Consider the following 20,691-nt stretch of genomic DNA (forward strand, 5'->3'; position numbering starts at 1 on the left):
TGTTTTTTTTTTTTAAACAGCCAAACCCGGGACTTATTATATTTGCAAACAATGGCATCATGGAGATGCTCTGATTTTCGGCGGAGATAGAGGGGGATGATGGTTGAAAGCTTAAATTAAAGCAGGATTTCCTTCTGTTTTCTCAAAGGAAAGGTTAACATTTGCTAATAACTGTCACAGGCTGCAAATGGCCGAAGTGTCATATGATGGATTCTTCTGATTGCTTTTAATCGAGGTTTTTAGAGATCATGAGGTGTAAACAAAGCAACGAGCCGAACGTTCATGAGTTGAACAAACCTCAGGAGATGTGACTAAGATAAGAAAAAACTGTTCTGACAATGAAGTAACAACAGGTTCTTTGCTTCCTGAGTTACATTATTTTTTATCATTATTATTTCATTATTTTAATGTTCCTTATCTCTGAGATAAACGGCTCTGCATAGATGGATATATGCTTTTGTGCATGGGTGGAGGGTTTGTTACCCTACAGAGATATTCCGTTGTTGCGCTATCATCTCCCTTATGTGTGGTTTTTTTTTTCTCTATCAAACTTCAGGCCAAATTTAGATGATGGGAGTGAACTAGACAAAGTCTCTTTACGATGTTCAAATCAGCAGAAAGATGGCAAGAAAGAGGCTGGGAATGTGTAGATGATCTTTCCATGAAAATTATTACATTTTGCTGAATGCCTCCCCAGGAGAAAGAGGTAAATGGGAAGGTATTCCACTACCCTACCTGAAAATAAAGGGCATGGAAATGATTCTCTGAACAAAGAGAATCCCAGGAGTGGACTAATCTGTCCTGAAGATCAAGCCCTGAGTTCTGATAAAAGGGTTTTGGTGCCATCAATTCCTTTGTTCATAGGACCCAAAACGCACAGAAGAATTTTTGTCTCGGTGTAGCATGGTCTGCATTTTTCAGAAATTCAGGACCACCGATGTGTGTGGGTTTTGTTTTGTTTGTTTGTTTGTTTCTCATGACATCTCACTGTGGATTTGTAAATCTGGCGAAACAAATAGATTTAGGCCAAACATACAGGTTACCAGGGTTCCTGTTTGCACTGCCGGGGGGGGAGTGGCCCATCGTGTCAGCCGCGGAGACGGCCCGGTGTACAGCAAACCTTAAAAAAAGCAAAGAAAGGTTTGGGGGGGACTGTGCAAGCTTAGCAGAGAGCGTCTCGGGTGAAGCGCATGCAAATCTCCAGCTGACACAAGCTGTGTCCTCTCCCATGAAAAGCTTCATAATAATCTGTGCAGAACATCACTTCAGGATAAACACAATAATGCTAAAAATACCCCCGGCCGTTTCCTGTTGTTCTTACTGCAGCTTGCACAGGTCTGTGTGAGGGTGTGACCGTCATCCATGTAGTTACACATACATTACCCTTCTCCTCTCGCCCGTTGGGTTGTGGGCTTAGCTAAAAATGTGTTTTTCTTTCTAAACAAATGCGTTATTTGCCAGTTGACCCGTGGTGAGTTTAACATTCATCATGAGTTCTAAGGAACCGAGCAATATTCTTCTTTTTATGTAAATAATTTGGGGCAGCAAAATGGTAAACCCTCGTGCTAGCGAATCGATGGGTTGACCCGAATATAACGAGTGATGGACGTATACATTTATACATTTCTCATCCCACGTTATTTCAATTTATGCACATTCTTAATTTTGACCGTCGCACTGAAAGTAAATTAAGCGTACCTTAAAACATGAATTAAGAGGAGCAAAAAGGTAAAATCTCCCCAGAATGTTTTAGGCTCGATATTTACTGAATTGTATATTTTAAGTGGATTTGTTATTGTAGTGAAAACAGGAGCAAAAGTTACACTTCCATCTGCTTGTTAATTATGTAAATACAATGAGGAGAAAGCAAACAAATTGCGGAGGGAGGCCCCTGACTTCTAACGTGTGAATTAAGACTTCAGAGCTTAAGTTGCTGTAACTATGCAATTTTTAACTCAGCAATCTCATTCACACTGAGAATGTTTCTAAATAATGTTGGCAACGTGGTTTTTACTACACAGAACAAGCTAAAAGCCTGGATTATGAAAGCTTGATGAGTGGCTTTGACTTGCCCTCTAAATTAAGCCAAAAATTTAGGGGCGTGTATAAAAAAGAACACGGGCACCTCCAAAGGAGATGCTGCACTGCTTAAGTCTTAAAAATTTCACTCCTGATTTATATTATCCAGGCTTACTAAGCTCGCGTCTGTCTTTTGTGGTCAGTTTTAATCAGATAGTCAATCCCACCGTCATTCAGCAGCAACAATTATAAATTGTTCCTTCTGTTTATACGAGAAAATGGTTCAAGAAGAGAATTTGGCCAAACTGAAGAGAAACGGCCCTGTTTGTGAAAGGAACCAGGACCCAAGAGTTAATCCCTTTGCTGCTGTCCATGAGAAAAGGAAAAAAACCCTCAGAAGCAGCGTATTTTTAAAAAGATCATTGTAAAACAATTTGCCTGTGAATGTGAACACACGAGGCCGAGTGGGTGTGTGCAATGGATACGTTTCATGTGGAAGGCGAGGAAGGAAATGGGAATAGCAGGCAAGGATGGGGGGAAAAAGGCCTGATGAATGGAACAGAGACAGAACACGGTCCTGCTCGTGCTTATTGAGATTTTCCCTCCGCGAAATTTTTATTTTAAGGCAGAGAGTGGGATTTTGAAAAGCTTTAAATGAGGGATAAAAATGTATTTTGCTTGCCTGATTCATATTTATGCCTTTGAAGACATCCCTGAGGAAATTCCCTTACTTGTGTATCACACTGTGGCTCAGCACCTAAAGCAGTGCCATGAGAATTCAAATAATTGGGCTCTCACCCTGATTTTACTGATTTTTTTAGAATTGTGAATGACGTCTTTGTGCCTTGTTTGATTGCACATTAAAGAAAAAAAATTTCGTAGACGAGAAAAGTGGTGTGAAATATACCCCGAAACGTGACCTTTAGTACGTGAGAGAAAGCAAGGCAATATTTTGACGTATTTAACAACGCCCACCTAACACTTTTATTTGATAGCACTCAGAAAATTGTTTCCTCGGTGATTAACCCTGAGGTCCCCGCCATTCCTAAACATGTCACTTCTACTGTGACATGAGGAAATAGCAGGGAAGAGTGGAGCATCTTCTGTGTGAGATACGTAAACCGCGTCTTGCCGTGATCTCCAGTGGTCCTTTCCAACCTGGGTACCTGGGCCACCATCCAGGCATGCCACTCTAGGAGGGTGAGAGGGACCATCAGGGCACCGGCTGCTTGGAAAGGCCAACCAAGGGTGATAAAACCATGGCCATCTCATTTTTTCAGCTGCATCCCCTACGGTTCGTTTTTCTTCTAAAGTCGGGTGAAAGCAGAAGAGAGGGTGCCCCATGGTCTCTGCTTCCCCACACCTGCATCTCCATCACTGGCACTTTACCACACATAAACTTTTGCCCTACCAGCTCCTGTTGGGAGATGACTCATATCTCCAGATAGGCCAATCTATTCTCACACCTGCAGGTAGCGGTTCAGCGACATGAATATTTATTTTTGATCCCTCGTTTGCTATATCGACTGGTGCATAAGAGGCTTCCAATCACACAGCCTTTTGTGGTTTATTAAAGAGGAACCTCTGGGTTTTCTGCCCCTCTCACCTTCACGTTCCCAACGAAAAGGAATGAGTTTGGGGGAAAAGTGGAATGTGTGCAGCTCCAAGGCACAAGAGAGGCCCTAATATCTCTCAAAATCTCCGGAAGCGTTGCTGTCATGCCATCGTCTGCACTTTATAGCATTCTTCTGAGAACTACAATGGCGAGTAGTGAGTAAGAGTGGCACACTAATCCGAGCTCTTTCTTCCTGTGTTCTCTGGATTGTTCACAGCCAGCTCTCACGCGGCGTTTGGCATCCATTAATTTTGAGGTGCTCTACCCAGAAGGTCACTTTCACTATTACTCCTGTTCTGTTGCAGCTCTGCAAGGTGTTTTGTCACCGAGTCACCCAACAGACCTCAGGTCCCCTCAAAGCTATGCTGTGTGTGAGGAGCTGATCTTCTTTTTTACTGTTCATCCTATGAACAGATGTTTATCTCTTTGTTGTCCCCGTCGAAGAGAAATGGTCTTCATCATCATCACAAACTAACAGGAACAGACAGAGCACCTAACAAAGAGGCACTGCTGAATTTTGCCAGCCAAAAACTTGCTTTTAAGAGGCTGCTGATGAGGAAAGGGGCTGTTAGACCTGCCATGAGGAAGACACGCTTCTTCCCTTGGATGTTCGTGTGGTACCTTTCCAAACCAGTAAGAACCTGTCCCTTATGAGGATTGCCATTGGGCCTGGACTCCTTGAGAAGCTGAGGACTGGGAGGAGAATCAGAGCCCTCCTCAAGCTTGCGAGAGCTGGTTAGCCCAGTCTGTGACCGGTATTCCAGAAAGGGGCTGCAGTTTTTATTTGGTCCTTACCTGTGCCTCTCTTGAAGACCTCCACTTCCCTCTAGGGTGGGAATCTGGCATCGTTTTGATTGCCATGATATCAAAATGCCAAATCTTAGAGATATTGAGGTGCCTGTGTAGGTAAATTAAATCAGAGTTAAGAACTACATAGATTTTCTTAAACTATTTCTAGCTAATTGCTACTTTAGGTGTCTGTATAAAGTCTTAAAAATAGAATTAAAAGTCTACAGGCTGTAACCGCTTAGATATTGACATTTTGCCAGGATAGAGAGCGCATACTTTGTGCGTTTGAGTCAGAGCCATTCATGCGTTCACATTTAGGTGCGCAAATATGCAAACGGCTGCTCAGAAGATGCGATCACGCATCACCCCAAAGATAAAGGCAAAACTTCTGCTGGCTTTGCTGGCGTGGTGGCAAGCCTAAAAAGGCTTACCTGGCCCTGTGTCCAAAAGCTGTAACAGAATTTACTCTGTGTTTATATCACAAACACATACAAGAAGATTCTTACTATCCAATCTTTTTCAATTTAGTGTCTTTTTATAAAAAAAAAAAAATTACCAAACCCCTACCTGTTCACTGGAAAGGTTGATTTTTGTCAGTATTCTCGTTTGCTGAAAGCCCTACTTCGTGCCTTCTCAACTTTTCCAAGTTTTGTTTTGAAACTAGTCTTTATTTAGAAACATAAGCCAATTGCAATATTTTAAGAAAACCGAAAAGGTTAAAACTGCAGGGAAACATTCAGAATGACTGAAACAAAATATTTCAGTTAGCTTAAGGTGGACTTGTCTGGATGATCATTTTGACTTTTTATCCAACATCAGAATTGGAAAATTTCTCACAGCCTCCATAATTTTTTCAGGATTCCAAACTGCTATCTCACCACAATCTATGTTTGTCCGTCTCTTACCCTGTGGCCACTTTTGCCCCTCGTTTCGCACGGAGAACTTTCACTCGAGCTGAACAAACAATTTTGCTGCTTAGATGGTAAATGAGCCCACATCTCCCAAATATCACTCTAGTATTGAAACCACAGGGCCATCTTCTCTGTGCTTCCTGTACGCTTCCTGCTCGCTTGAAAGCCGAGGAAACGAGGTATGCTGAGGTGTGAACATTATTAGTGTATTTGTTTGTGTTGTGAAAGCGCTAAGACGGCAGAGGTGCAGACCGTGGCCAAATATGGACCAGCGTGCCAAGGTGCTGGGCTCAGAAAAGAGAAAAAAAAAAAACAAAAACAACAAAAAAAACCCCCAACAGGCCATTCCCCCAAAGCATTTACAAGCAAAACGTTAAACAAGCAGCGATATATTCCTTGCGCTGCCCTGTCCGTCTGGATGTACGCGCAGGTATTGCCTGAAACTCTTAGGGCAAAGCAGAGTGTTGGTGTTGGTTTGGGACCATGCCAACGTGCGCCTCAGCTTGTTTTCTTTTTTTAAGCCCTCGATTTCACTAACAAATCGGCAATGAGTCTTTGAAGGGTGGTTGGTTGTTGGGTTGGGTTTTTTTTTGGGGCGATGCTTCAGTTTTCTTCAGAAAGAACTGAGCCAAGGCAAGAGCGGGACCGTACCTGGCTTTGAGCCACCTAGAGACAGCTGAGGCCACAGAGATGACACCCAAATTCCTTCGGCCGGGGATAACTCCTTCTCTTGAGCTGCCTGAAAAATTCCCAGCAAGCTGATACTTATTTTTTTTTTAATCCTCCTAAAAGTTTTAATAGCAAGCCAGCGTAGATTCTCACTGCCGTTGCCTCGCTGCAGGGTGGCTGTCTGGTTAGCGCAGCCGGAATGAGGTGGGGGGTGCTTTTTATTAGCCGGTAAAGCTGATTGATTTATTAGAGCAGAAATCTCTCGCTAGCTCCAACGCAGGTTATTCTCCGAATGCAAACTCTATTTCATTTCGCGCACACAAAATAGCCGGAGCGCCTGTGTTATGAATGGGCCCCTTTGTTACCCCGCGAATCGACAAGACAGACTGTTTAGTTCATGTCTGTACATTAGCGAAGGAGGACGGGGTCTGTGAGACAGATGTGGCCTTTAATTGCATGGAAATATTAGAAGATCGTTAAGCCATTTTTGACAGGGTTTTCCTCAGTCGGAGGGAGCGGAGCGTTGTTTCAGGGAAGGCGCAAGGAGCTGCCCTGTCTTACCGGCCCCACAAATAGGACCTTGTCCTACTCCCTCACCCCCGTGCTAAACAAAACCAGAGGAGATTTAGTCAGAAGCCCCGCTTTCCTGCCAGAGCTGCAGAACTACAGCTCAGAAAGAACTCTCTTTAAATTGCATCTGATAAAAGGCTTTTCAACACAGCTCAGGGGACTTGCCCTGTTAGAGATAAGACCAGCAGTATCAGCTCGGCTAAGAACGTGGAGATGTGCCGAGAGGCCTGCCTCTTATTTGTCTTAGCATGGTTTGAGTGTAAGAAACTGTTCAGCAGAAGGAAAACATACTGCCGTAATCTCAGAAAACATCACAAAGCCCAAAGTGAGCTTTTTTTGAGGAGGGCTGGGTTTTATTCTTAGTTTAGCTACACTCTACCAAATGACTTTGAGCAGGGTGTTTGCTTGCTTTGCGTTGGTTTCCGTGCTGTAAAATTGATGTAACGAGCTCACGTCTGTCTGCCTGGCATCCCTGAGATGCTGGCTTTTTCTGTTAGGCACGTTGCGATGAGAGCAGGAGCCTGACGGCTCCGTACTTCACAGTTATCACGCCAGAGCTAATTAATTTCATTAAAAAAACCAAAACAAAAACATGATATTAATTGCTACAGGTGGAGATTTGCTAATGGATCATGTGGAGGTCTGAGCGAAGGTCCTAGAGATGACAGAAACCTGACAGAACCAGCACCCAACTGGCCCTTGGTAGTGTTTTTAGCATCACCTCCGGCAGAGGAGAACACCGGGACGCAGGGCTGGGCCACCCACCTAAAGCCATAGCGCTGAATCGGTCTGTACTGGGATTTGACTGCTCGTAGCCTTGGGTCCCAGCTCCCTCCCTCCCACACAGACTGTGAGCATTTGAAACTCCCTGCCATGAGCTCAGTCATGGCCTCTGCCTCCCTGGTTTGCTTCACCAAGGCCAAGGAGACCTGGGATGAAGAAGCCATCAGATCTCACAAGTCTGGAAAGCTGTCCCTGGGTGCAGAGTTCTTGAGGTGGCCATAGCAAGTGCCCTCGTTTATCTAAGCCCAGAGCCCTTCTCAGCACCGCGCTGATAAAGCCAACAGACTTTCTGTTAATGGTGACTGATAAGAGATTTTGGTAAGGTTTTTTTCTCAGCCTTAGAGGAGAATAAGTCTTGCTTTTGTCTAGCAGTTCTGGCCCTAGGATAACACGTGTCACTTCTATGGCCTTCTACTTCCAAGGACATTGGAGCACTCCACAAAACCGAAGCTCTTTGTAGGGAAACTGAGGCACGGGGACATTAACCCAGCTGTAAACAGAGCCTTCTTATTTTATTTTATTTTTACTCTCCCATCTGCTGTTGAGTTAGCCAGGAGGCAGCATTCACTGGCTGATTCTAGGAGATGGGTCACCAGAGATGGAGTTAGATGTATAGATTTAGTCTGTATGTTTGTCTTCAGCAATGCCTTCACTGCAGCATTACACCTGAGAAGCTGTTTCACGACTGCAGTTTCCTGGAACATGAACGTTGGCAGCGTGGTCTTTTCTCCATGATGTTTGGTGTCGCTAGGAAGAATAGCACCTTGTCAACTCATTTTGTGTTATAAAGTTAACGTTGGGTTTCAGCCCAGGTGTTGGTGTGGGATTTAGACCCACGACTTCTTGTCCAAGAGGTGGGAATGATCTCTGAATCATAGAATCCCAGAATGGTTTGGGTGGGAAGGGACCTTCAAAAGCCATCCAGCCCAACCCCCCTGCCAGGAGCAGGGACATCTCCAACCGGATCAGGTTGCTCAGAGCCCCGGCCAACTGGCCTGGAACGTTTCCAGGGATGGGGCATCCACCGCCTCTCTGGGCAGCCTGGGCCAGTGTTCCACCACCCTCAGGGTAAAAATTTCTTCCTAATATCTGATCTAAATCTACCTCCCTCTATTTTGAAACTGTTACCCCTCGTCCTGTCACACCAGGCCCATCTTTCCTGTAGGACTGGAATCCTTTGAGGACCTCTCAGTGTTTCTTTGTAAAGAAATGAAAAGCCCCTGGGAACCACCAGTGGTGTAAACTGGGTTTTCCTGTTCAAATATCTCGATTGAGATTGACAAAGAAAATATCTCAGTGTAATCCTGCTGAGCTGTTTTCCTTGGAATACCACGAGCGGGCTTGTTCACAAAATCTCTGCTTTTCCTATAGGCGTATGCAGAAACAATCTCGTCACTGGAGCCACAGGGGCTGGGCTCGGTGCGTAAGAAAAACACAGATCCGTGCCATCCCAGCGGGGTGGCAGCCGTCAGTTCCGCTGCCAAGTGGAGGAGACCAGTTGGGAACTGGATAAGGAGCCAGCAGAGGCTGGGTATTCTGCAGGAGGCGTCAACGCGGGGCTTTATTAAGCAGTGGTGGCACCTGTGTTTGCGGCCAGGACCAGTGGGCAAAGGAAACGGAAAAACGGGTCCGGGTATTGTTGCTAGCTGCTCCTCTTTTGGCTGGTCTCTCATGAGTTTTGAACCCAGTGTTTTAGTGGGATTCAAGGGACTGCGGCTCTCAACTCCGGCTAAAGGTGACTGTGGTTTGTGTGCCTTCAGGCTCTTCTGAAAATCTCAGCCTCAGGACTCGATCATCCCAGTAAATGCCGTGTTTCTGGCTAAGATAACAGTTTCACAGTGTCCATCGAGCGTATGCACGTGCTTCTTGGGGGAGAAGCAGGTTCCTATGAGTCCTGAACCATCTCCTCCGTTCCCTCTTATCTCCGTACTTCTCGTGATACACACTTGACAACGAGCCTAAGTAACGAGCTCTGGGCTGAAACACTGAATTTACGCTCTGAATGTCACGAGCACTGAGACTCGGAGCACAGATTTAATCCAAACGTGGCTCGGGGACCGGGGCCAAAACCCAGTGCGCAAATAGACTCAAGCCTTGAAATCTCGAGCCACATCTGGTTTAGGATTCAGCTGCAGGACTGTGTCGGACTTGTATTTGCCCCCCCTGTATGATGTCCAGACCGTGCAATATGCACTGTAGATGTCGGTGATGGATTACGCCTTTTATTTCCTTTTGGCTGAACCTTTCTATCCCTAAGCATTCCCTAGGTAAGAGGCATTGAGCGTTGCGCAGGATTCCTACCCCTGTTTCGGCGGAGAAGCACATACCGCGCTCTCTCCTGGAGACTCCCGCTTTGATTCTTTCATGCTGTTGTTTTTCCTTAGTCTGGAATAAGTCATCTTGGGCTGAAAGTGCATGTTTTGTTCTCTGCGGATGGAAACATAACAGCACCCGATGAACGTTTCCTGATGGGCTTCCTGCGATTGTGAAGGGAATGGTGTCAGAGAACAAAACAGGATACCAGTGCGGTGTTTGTGAATGTAACTGGGACAATGGTATCAAAGTGAGATGAAAAATAATGAATGGGCATTGGTGTAGCGGTGAGTCAGAGCTCGGGGGAACCTGAAATATTTGTGTCTTTCTCAAATGCCACCTCCCAGATCTTGAATTCCTGGGAGAACGCTCTTTTTTACAGCTTCCCATGCTTTGGCAGTAGGAACCCAAATTGAAAAGATAAAATTTTGTGGTTTGCACCTATTCCTTCGTGCTTTTAAGGCTCCGCTTTATGCCCTTTTCTAAGGCAGCCTGTTAAAGAGGAGGCACGTACCCTCTCTCACGACAACCCCCCCAGTACTTTTGGGTTTCTCATTTTATTGTTTGCCTTTCTGGGGCGAATCATTTCCATTGAAAAGATTCAATTGCCCTTTGAATGTGGAAAACAAAAGCAGCAGGATCGTTATATAGTCTCAGTTTCTGATATGAGTAAAAATACCACCAAAAAAACCTCTTTTTTTCAGAGAAACGGTGGCACTACTGCAATAGGCAAACACAGTTTAAAGCAAGCTCAGGTTTTCTGAAACCAAGTGCTTGGTCAGTCTGCAAACTCCTGATGGAGGATTTGCCACTGAAAAGCACCTCTGGCACCACATCGAGGAGAGGAACCAGGCGGTGGGTGCTTCAGGACAACGCTGAGCTCAGCACAGAATTTCTGCGCAGCGCTAGACTGTGTTTGTTCTTCAGGATAGTTTGGGTTTGTCAGGAAGCCAGGCTCTGAAACCATCTTGCAGCTTCCCTCCATGTGTCTCCAGCAGAAGAGGCCATAAAAATGCTACAATAATATTTACTGAAGTGTGTATGTTCGCAGTTACAGCCATGTGTGTCTGTTTACAAACGCATCTGCTCGGTGCAAGTCAATTGTTTTACAAGGATGAGGGAAAAAAAATGAAAAGGAAGGTGAGCTGAAGCTAGGTGGGTTTGACTTCCCAGCTCTGGAGACCAATCACCCTCATGGTGTGAAGCTATTCTTAGTGGGCATGGGCAACTCTGGACCAGAAAAGCTGTAGGCAGAGACCAGTGGTGATACAAGCTCAGTAACCTGGCCGAGAAGAGCAAAGAGTGATTTTCTGGTAACATGACATGGCTTGGAAAAGATCTGGAGAGATCATCTACTCCTCCTGCCACAGCAGAGGTATGCTGATTGATTCATGGAGGTGAATCCTTTTGTAGTGAAATTAGCTGCCAAAAAATGAAACCTGGCTCAAGCCATGTCAACGGCAAAGCTACCAGCACCTTTCACAGGCTTTAAGTTTGACCCTCAAGGTTCAGGACTCATCCTAAATCATCTCACGTGTCTCGGTTGGCAGAGCTGGGCAGGAATTCTCCCAAACCCTCTGGGAACAGAAGCCAGAAGCTGTGGTTTGTCCCTCATCTGCTGATGGACGGACATCTTGTCCGCTGCTCCCGGCGTGCCTGAGCACAGCAGGGTGCGAAGCATCTGAGATGGGTGGGAGTGCTTAGGAAAATCCCTGTCTGGAGGCCCAGGGATGCGGAAAAGCCTCCTGGTCCTGTGCTGAGACCGCGCAGAGGCATCTCTCGGAGACTTCCCGTGTATTTGGGGCTGGTGCCCCTAAGCCTCCCTATCATCAGCCCTAGTGCAGCAACTTGCTGGGGAGGAGGACCGTGGGCTGGTCATTCCCTTTTGGTATTTAGCCTGTTGGAAACAAACCAAAATAGGCTCTGGAGTGATTTATGTGAAGTCTAGACTGAGAAAAAAAGTGGTTGGTCCAGATCCTATAAATGTGTGCATGAAGTCAACTGCTTTTCTGAAAAGTGAAGTACAGAAGCATGATTTATTATTTTTTTTTTTTCTTTTTGAGTCAAGTTTTGGGGATTTGGGCACAAGATTGGATTGTGGTTGTTAGCAACAAAATACCCATGATTACAGTTTTCCGGGGGGAGTTGCGTGGAGTCCCTGCACCAATCGCGTAATACCCCGTAAGGAAGGTAGGGGAGCGCGAGCAAACCTCAAGAGAAGTGTGCTGAAAAAGCTGCGGAGGTCTTTCCATCTTTTTGCTTTGGTTAGGTGTCCTGGAAAGACTGGCTGTGTTAGAGTGTGGGATTGCAGTCCAGGCCTTGCTTTGAGTTACCCGAAAGATTCCTGTTTGTTTTCCAGTGACAGCACTGGACAAGGCTGCATGCCCCACAGAGCAAAATGAGGCGGCCAGGAGAATGCGTCGCTAAAGGTTGTGCCAAAGATCAGGGACGGGAATAGTATTCTGCCTTCCAGCCTCCTTTTTCAGTGCCCGGTCCATCCGAATTTGCAGCCCCAAGGTCAACACAGACTCCGCTCCTTTTTACGTTTTGCATTTGACTCATTTTCTTGTAAGTCTGATGTTATCTCTTTTCTGCTTGTGTGAGATGTTGGCAGCAGAAGTGCTGACTTGTAAAACTGCGGTGCCGAAGTCATTTCTGTTCAAGGAGCAGATGCTCTGTGCTAACCTCAGGCTGTGTGTAAGGTTAGTTGCCGCTGGTACCTGGTAGTTTGATGCTTTGCATTGTCCATCTGGGCTCTTTAGAGGGTCAACTGTGTTGGTAACATTCTCTTTATAAAAACTATTTCAGGAGTGATTTTCTCACAGGACTAAGAGTGGCGAAAGTATAATATTAAAAAAAAAAAAAGAGAAAATAAAAAAGTCACCCCGCTAGAGGTAGAAGTAATCTTTCCATGCATGGCATGATTGTTCAAGTACTCAGCGTTTTCTTCTCTTCTAAGTCAGACTTTGTGGAGGAGGATGAACCTTTGATCTTCAGCAATGCTTTTTAAATGTGGTTATGGCCAGAAAAGTGAATGTGAGGAGCTCAAAGTCAATATTTAGTGAACACGCATTGCGTGCACCTGGAAAGAGCCGTTAGTGTAGACACTGGGTTATACCTGGGATGAAAGCACTGACTGCTGTCACCACACCAGCTCTTGCTTTCATGACCTTCTCACAGTGCTGAAACCAGGGAACCGGGCACCTCTAGCGAGCTTTCCTTGCCAGTGAACTTTGGGTAAGGTTAAAAGCTGAACTTTTAGGGGCCTTGTCCAAGGTAAACCTCTAGAGGCTGGTGAGGACATCAGGGTGTCCTGGGGCTAGATGTATCATTAGTGCGATCATGAATGCCACAAAGACTGTTGGGGACCGTGAAAGGAAGAACGTTGAGGTAAATGATGATGTTTCACATCATATGTCTGCATTGACCCTGATTTTTCCCTAGGGGTTGTTTCTCAGACCCATTCCATTCATATATTGGCTCAAATATTCTGCTCAAGTCATAAACTAAGTGAAAAATTTGGCTAAAGCTTCCATGCCGTCTCCCTTTCGGGATAACTTGCTTGAAGTGTTGGTGGACTGTCAGCCCTCCCCAGCGTGCTGCCTGCGTGACCAGAAGAACAGACGGGTTTTCCTGCAGCACATGGGGACAAAACCAAAGCAGACCTTAGACCTGGGTCTGGGTGGCTCGTCTGAATAAAGGAAAACGGCAAATTCAACCTCTTACAACTCTAAACTGTTATTAATAATAGCCGTGTCAAGTATTCATGTCTAAGGGCTCCAGAAGCGCGTGCCAGCTCTAAGCACGGTTGTTTCAGCAGCCGTAGCAACGTGAGCCTTTCATTTCTGCCAGTTTGGCGGTGGGCTGCCCTTTCGCGGGGCGCTGAACTTGCCTATCGCTGCGCTGCGAGCTGCCTTAGACGGGACTTGCCACATTTATGCCAGGAATGTGATTAAAAGCTGGAAAAACTGAAGCTAGCCTATTCCCAGAGGCAATATAATGTAACGTATACACCAGAATAATACACACAAGACCCCTGTCTCAAACTCGGTCTGGCCAGCTGAAGGACGCAGCCCGGGAGGCAGCGGCATGGGGGGAACCCTGGCGAGCCGTGGCCTGTCTGGTTAGGTTATGTTAGCACCTTCACCGCCTCTGCGTGTTTTCCCAGTTGCCCGTCGCCAAACGCTAAGTAGCTCTTGATTCCAGGGGATAGAAATTAACCCTCTGGTATTCAATTTAACTGTTGATCTCTGCCTCAGCCAGAACTGAAGCCAAACATTTCCCGAACAGACTAGGCCTTCAAAAACGAATCTAGCCGAGCAGAGCCTCTGATAGTGAGTAGAAGGAAGGTTGTACACATTCCCCATCTGGGTCTGTAGCCTACAACTCCGAGGAAGGTTGTACACGTTCCCCATCTGGGTCTGTAGCCTGCAACTCTGGCAGGGCCAGCTGAGCCCTGTCCTCTTCCAAGAGAGTTAACCGGCGTCCCAGGTAGTCCTCACTGCTAGGACATCACCTGATGGTCCTTGTACCCTGATCCTATCAGCTGAAGGCTACCGGTTGCTTGCCACCCCTTAGTTTTTCTCTTAAGCTGTAGGCGCAGACACCGCGGAGAGGCTGATTGCAGCAGGGGCTGGCGGCCTGCCACCCAACTTCCCTCGCATGCCATCGGCAATGCTTGTTTGCTATTTGCATGCACGACCCGAGTGGTAAGCAGGTGTTAGAAGCCGCTATCTCCGTCTGATCTGCTCTGTGTGTCTTCAGTTCCCCCAGAGCCTTCAGTCTGTAGCTTTTGTGGCTGTAGCTCGCTCAGGGTTTTAGCTCAAGCGATTCCTGGTTCAGTCACTGCTTGGGCCTCCTTATCTGAGGAGGCAGGCTTCTCCATCAGATGTTCTGCGTATCGGAGAAAAACGCATGGATGTAAAGACAGTTGTACTTGGATGCAACCCTGATCATTGATCCTAGTCCAGGGCTGTTCTTTGGGGTGAAGTTTGCTGTGGGGTTGGGTTTTTTTGGGAGTTAGGGGAGCCAGAATGGTATCTACAGCCCAATTTTTTTTTTTTCCCATCAGAACCTTTCTTCAGAAGTAAAATGGCTTTAGGCAGAAATATCATTTTCCCAGATATATCCATAAAAAACCCCACCTTTGTGTATGTTTTTAAACTGGAACCCTCCAAAAGGAAGCATATTACAATTTTATTTCACGAATTCACAGCGGTACTCATGGTTTCCCGGCATCTGACCGATAAGATGCATAGCTGAGTCTGAGTCTAGCCAGTCGTAAGTCAGTCCACCCCAGATATTTGGGGTTCACCTACCACCTCCTGCCATAATGTAGGGAACCCCACATTTTTTGTACTGAGAGGAAGCAGAGACTTACAGATGTGTCATTTAGGAACCCTCGCCTGACATCCTGACTTCAGTAAATCAGAGAACCAGCTGACAGAAAGGCTTGCTCTTTCTTAAGAGCTGTCACCAGAAGATCTCATGTTCACGTACCTTTCCACACAGGCAAGGTTTATGGCCTGGAGATCGTCTCGATCCCTTTAAGGAGTTTCTGACACAAGGCTGTGATCATAGGGAATCGCACCACAAGGAAATTCTTCCGAGGGGCACCTCCCACCCCCTACTTTACTCTAATTAAAGCAGAAAAGGAAGGGGGTATTTTTGAAAGGTTGTGCATCCACCAGGAAAAAGCTGCTGGAAAGGGTGAACGCAGTCTGAGCTCCTTGCGACACACACCATTAGGCCGCGCAGGGTAAAAGCTCTCTTTTTTGTTGTTTAAGGGCTGTAGCCTTCATAGTTGCTCATTAAATTTTTACAGCAAATCCTGTAACTTCAGCAGGACTTACGCAGAGGTTTGAGGGTTCCTCCGAATTCGAGCTTAGTCAGGCCCACTTAAATTCTAGGCTGCTCAGGCTTATTTGGTTTTGTTACGTGATCTGAGATCTGAGATCGAAAAGCGCTGATATTTGTAAACGCAGAGCACTGACCTGACTCTTTCTAAGTGGGTTCATTTCCAGCTGAGAGGGATTCTCATCTTTACCCAGTATACTTCCAACTATTGACATTTTTTGTGAAGATATCATGAGCCTGGTAATATCTGATTTGCACTTAGATTCTCCTGTAACCGGAGCATTCCAGCAGCTGCGCTTTTCTAAGTTTTCGGAATTTCTATTTCCCTCCCTGGTCGTGGAAAAAGTTTGCAAAACTAACCTCAGAAACAACTACTGGGGGGAGCTGGGCTGACAGCAAGAATTTATCTGAAGGTTTAGCAACACACCAGCTTTCAAAGCAAAGACAGCGTCTGTACGTTAACGGGTAACTCCCCACTGCGTACACATCGATGTTACGGGTCTTTTGAATGCGCCGTCCCCAGAGTAGGTGACTCTGAATCTGTTGCCGCCTTTGTTTCGGCGGTCTGCTCCATTAACTCCCATTAAAGTAGCGCGTGCTTTTCGTTTGGGAGGTTCCTCCTTCAGTTTCTGGCTTGCCAGCCGTAACGGCAGCTGTGTGATGCGCGGTTAGCTCAGCTCCGTAAAGAACGCGCAGAACCTGTCAGATGCACTTGGAATAAGGCGGGACTGTGCCAAGGCCTTTATGAGCCTGGCACGCTTCGTTTAGAAAACGCCAGCGCATCAACGCAAGAAAATTGATAGTCAAAACTTTTTGTCAACATTTGGAGTTTCAGCAGGGGAAAAAAAAAAAAAAAAAGGATAATAATTTCCTGTTTTTAAGCATTTCTAGAAATGCAGAGTTTGGTAACTCACCAGCCCTACATTTCCCACAAAATAAACAAAAAGCCTAAAGTAATGCATTTTTTATCCCACTACTAACACCCATAACTCTGACCTGTACTGACTGGTAACCTCAAAATATAAACACCACACAAACCCCTTCGAATGAAAACGTATAGACCTTCAAATGACACTCCAGAAATAGAATCACAGGATGGTTTGGGTTGGAAGGGACCTTCAAAGGCCACCCAGTCCAACCCCCCTGCAAGGAGCAGGGACATCTCCAACCAGATCAGGTTGCTCAGAGCCCCGGCCAACCTGGCCTGGAATGTTTCCAGGGATGGGGCATCCACCACCTCAGATGAAGCTGCTCACAGCGAGCGACGAGAACGGTAGAGCACACAGCAGCCGCCTTTACTGTTTGCAGAAGTCGAGTTAACTTTAACTCTTGCCCCACCCAGAGCGACACAGCAGCTAGCGGAGCAACCCGCTGGTTTTGCATACAGGTTAATGGACCCCAAAGAATCTGATTCAATCTGCGATCTTGGCAGATGGCAATTTCAGACAGCGCTGGGCAGCTGTGGGGCCCTTGCAGGTGCTCACCAGCTCAAAGAGAGAATAAGAGTGGAGTTACTGGTTTAGTCATGACTCTGAGAGCTTGTTTTTTTTTTCTCCTCAGGAGGCTCTGTCGGTGGTGAGCGACGACCAGTCCCTCTTTGACTCCACGTACGGCGCTGCCACTCACCTCCCCAAGGCAGATATGACAGCCTCAGGGAACCCTGACTATGGCCAGCCGCACAAAATCAACCCTTTACCTCCTCAGCAGGAGTGGATTAATCAGCCCGTCCGGGTCAATGTCAAAAGGGAATATGACCACATGAATGGATCAAGGTAAGGAAAGACCCTTTCCACATCTACTGAATCTGAAAGAAAAGCAAAGCACGTATTGGCCACTCATGCTCTTGTCCTGCACATCCACAAACTCAACTCTTTGTATAGGACCACGTCCCGCTCTCCTTGGAGTTCCTCTACCGCTCATTTTTTAATGCCCTGAGGGTCTTGCTCTTGCTTTTCTGCAGCATGCATCTCTACCAGCGTCCATGAACGCTGTACAGACTGGGACACGAGACTGCCAGTACAGAGTTCATGCTGCAAACACTGCTGTAAATTACACGTTTCATCACTTAGCCCAGCGTCCCACAAATGTGCCATGGTTCACGGGGCTCCTGAAGATGGAGACGGTCATGCAGTAACAGTCGGTATTTGTACCAGTGCTTCAGAGTGAAGCTGGTGAAGGACACTATGGGCTTCCCTGGAGGGCACTTCTCTTTGCGTCCGTAACTAGATTTGTGCTCTGCCGTTGGAGAAGCAACCACAGGAAACTGGGGAGCTATTCGATGGAGAAGGGGAGGAGCAAAGGTTGAAGACCTTTATGGCAGTCTAGAAGATGTAACAAAACAAAACTCATGTCTTCTGTGAGAGTATATGCAACCACTTGTCAAAAAGAGAGTCCAGGAATAGATTTGAGAGGTGATGTTGGCCATCAAAGGGACACTGGTTATGAGGGATCCTCTACAGCTTTTAGCCAAAGCGGTGGGAGGCCTGGCCCTCACCATTTGTCGTTAGAGCTGGGAGAGAGGGTTAATTTCCCTGTTCAATGAGAAATTTAAAGACTTGAGAATATTTTATTATCTCTTAAAAAACTTTTTTCCAAGTTCAAAGCCTAGGAGAAAATTGCACCCTCTTAGACATAAACTGTAGGTGTAAAATTTCAAATTATTTCAGTTTTAAATATATACAATAAAGAAAAACTATTTTATTTTTTATCATTAGGTTTTGGAGTTCACATTAATTTTTAATTTAATTTTCATTTCAAAGTCACAAACATCTCTAACATTTGTACAATGTTAATACAAGACAGTTACAATCGAGGGGTTTTCTGCCTTAGGGTTAGTTTAGGGCTTCTGTAAGAGCCTATTTTCCTGGTTTCTGAGAACCTAGCAAAGCGTAGAGTTTGAAACAGAAAGCAGCCTTGCACTTTCAGACTTTTATAGTGAGATGGTGGTGTTAAAGGCTTCAAAGAGCAGCATGTTTTTCTTCCTCGTAAGTATACAGTAGATGCTGATTTTACTACAAGATAAAGGTCTTTGCGTCAGTTGCTTCTTGATGGTGATCATTTGTAGACTGGATTTGATCTTGCCCCGGTTGTACCTTAGCATCATTTCTGGTTTTCAGAAGAGCTACATAGATTTTTGCACCGGTGTTTCCAGTCTCAGAATTGAGGTTGAAACATGGGAAAATGAGTGATTTCCAGAAAATCAACATCCTTGGATAACACAGGCAAAGGAATGGGTCTTGAAAGTACCAGCAGGTTGGGGTTTTTGACAGTCATGAGGACTACTTTTGGCTACCAAGTTCTTGAGCTATCCCAAAAATCTTCAGGAGGGCGATGCAGAGTGGGATCCTGGCTGAACGAGCGAGGGTTGTGCATGGTGCCGTGCGGGTCTGAGCTCTCCATCCCGCAGTCGTGAGAACCCAGGCGGCAGAATCAGCCCCGCGTATGGCACGGGCAAAACGCTCCCACGATCATGTGAGGAAGCCCTTTGTAGGGTTGTATCAGTTACTCACACCCGTAGTGTCAGACCAACATACGGAGAGGGTTTCCTCCCGTTCTGCTGCTTGTCTGTCTCGCTCTAGCAAATTTTGGAGGGCTAAGGAAACAAATAGTCCTGTCACATCCGCTGAACTACCACAGGCAGCGCCTATTTGTGCTTTTCAGATCCTGTAAGCAGATGCCCTGTATAGACTCTGCGTGTGTGCGTACTTGTGTGTCCAAAAATCTATCTAACCTTCTCCTTCTACGTGTATTCCATGGCTTGGGAATCGCATGTATTGGGCTGATCTTCCATGGTGATCTTTGTGCTGCAATTTCCTCATCTGTTCAGAAAAAAAAGGGGAAATAACGCTGCTGTGACAAACTGATCCATTAACCACTGTAAGTGCCCTGATAGACACAGCGAAAGGCCCTCCAGAAGTGTGTTTATTCTGGGCAAAAAGGAAATCCTTCATGGGCTTGCTCAAGACAAGAAGATTCTTGGACAGAAACTAAGTGTCCTCAATCTCTCTGGAGAAGGAGTAACAACTTCCCAACCTGCTAGAAAAAAAGAAAAGACTCTTTTGAGTGTCAGAACTGAGCACTGAAATAGCTTCCAGCCCGGCCTTTTGATAGCACAAGAGTTCCCATCCACCTCAGAAACGGGAACATTCATCTGACTTAGAATCATAGAATCCCAGAATGGTTTGGGTTGGAAGGGACCTTCAAAGCCCACCCAGCCCAACCCCCCTGCCAGGAGCAGGGACATCTCCAACCACATCAGGTTGCTCACAGCCCCGGCCAACCTGGCCTGGAACGTTTCCAGGGATGGGGCATCCACCGCCTCTCTGGGCAACCTGGGCCAGTGCTCCACCACCCTCAGCGTAAAAAATTTTTTCCTAATATCTCATCTAAACCTACTTCCCTCTATTTTGAAACCATCACCCCTTGTCCTGTCACACCAGGCCCTGCTGAAGAGTCTCTCCCCACCTTTCCTGCAGCCCCCTTTAGGCACTGGGGAGGCCGCTCTCAGGTCTCCCCGGAGCCTCCTCTTCTCCAGGCTGAACAGCCCCAGCTCTCTCAGCCTGGCCTCACAACAGAGCTGCTCCAGCCCTCCCAGCATCTGCGTGGCCTCCTCTGGACCCTCTCCAACTGGTCCATGTCCTTCTGATGTTGGAGGCTCCAGAGCTGGACGCAGCGCTGCAGGGGGGTCTCACCAGAGCAGAGCAGAGGGGCAGAATCCCCTCCCTCGCCCTGCTGCCCACGCTGCTGGGGGTGCAGCCCAGGATGCCGTTGGCCTTCTGAGCCGCAAGGCCGCATTGCCTGCTCATGTCGAGCTTCTCATCCACCATCATCACCAAATTCCTCTCCCACCGCGTCCATCGCAGTTCATCGTTACGGGCTAGGCCACTCCACTTGCTTGTTCCTCTGCTGCCTGCCAAAACTGAGACACCATCTGAGCGGCAAACGCCGATCTCCGTACGGATTAACTTGAACTGCTGACCGCCTAACAAAACCTATTGCCCCTCCCTCCCCGCCTCTCCTTCTTGCTCTTGTTTTTCAAACACGCTCTTTCACCGGGTTCCAGCTGCCTCGTTAGGGGGAGCAGCCTTTATTCTGTGTTTCACCTGTACTTGAAGCGCCGGCGTGTTCCGCTCATCGAGAGAATGGTTTGTGTACTCTAGGAGTGAT

General features: G+C 46.6%; 1 protein-coding gene across 7 annotated transcripts in view; it reads left to right on the top strand.

The window, feature by feature from the left end:
* The window catches only part of FLI1 (Fli-1 proto-oncogene, ETS transcription factor), a 79,858-nt gene that overhangs the window by 28,251 nt on the left and 30,916 nt on the right, over positions 1 to 20,691 (top strand). For all 7 annotated transcript variants that reach the window (XM_086766071.1, XM_086766069.1, XM_086766068.1 and 4 more), the window contains one exon: positions 17,086 to 17,297. In XM_086766071.1, the coding sequence (XP_086622197.1) occupies positions 17,086 to 17,297 (212 nt within the window). The remainder of the gene's footprint in view (positions 1 to 17,085; positions 17,298 to 20,691) is intronic.

This window comes from Chlamydotis macqueenii, chromosome 24 (assembly GCF_036417535.1).
Source record: "Chlamydotis macqueenii isolate bChlMac1 chromosome 24, bChlMac1.mat, whole genome shotgun sequence".
Taxonomy (NCBI): domain Eukaryota; kingdom Metazoa; phylum Chordata; class Aves; order Otidiformes; family Otididae; genus Chlamydotis; species Chlamydotis macqueenii.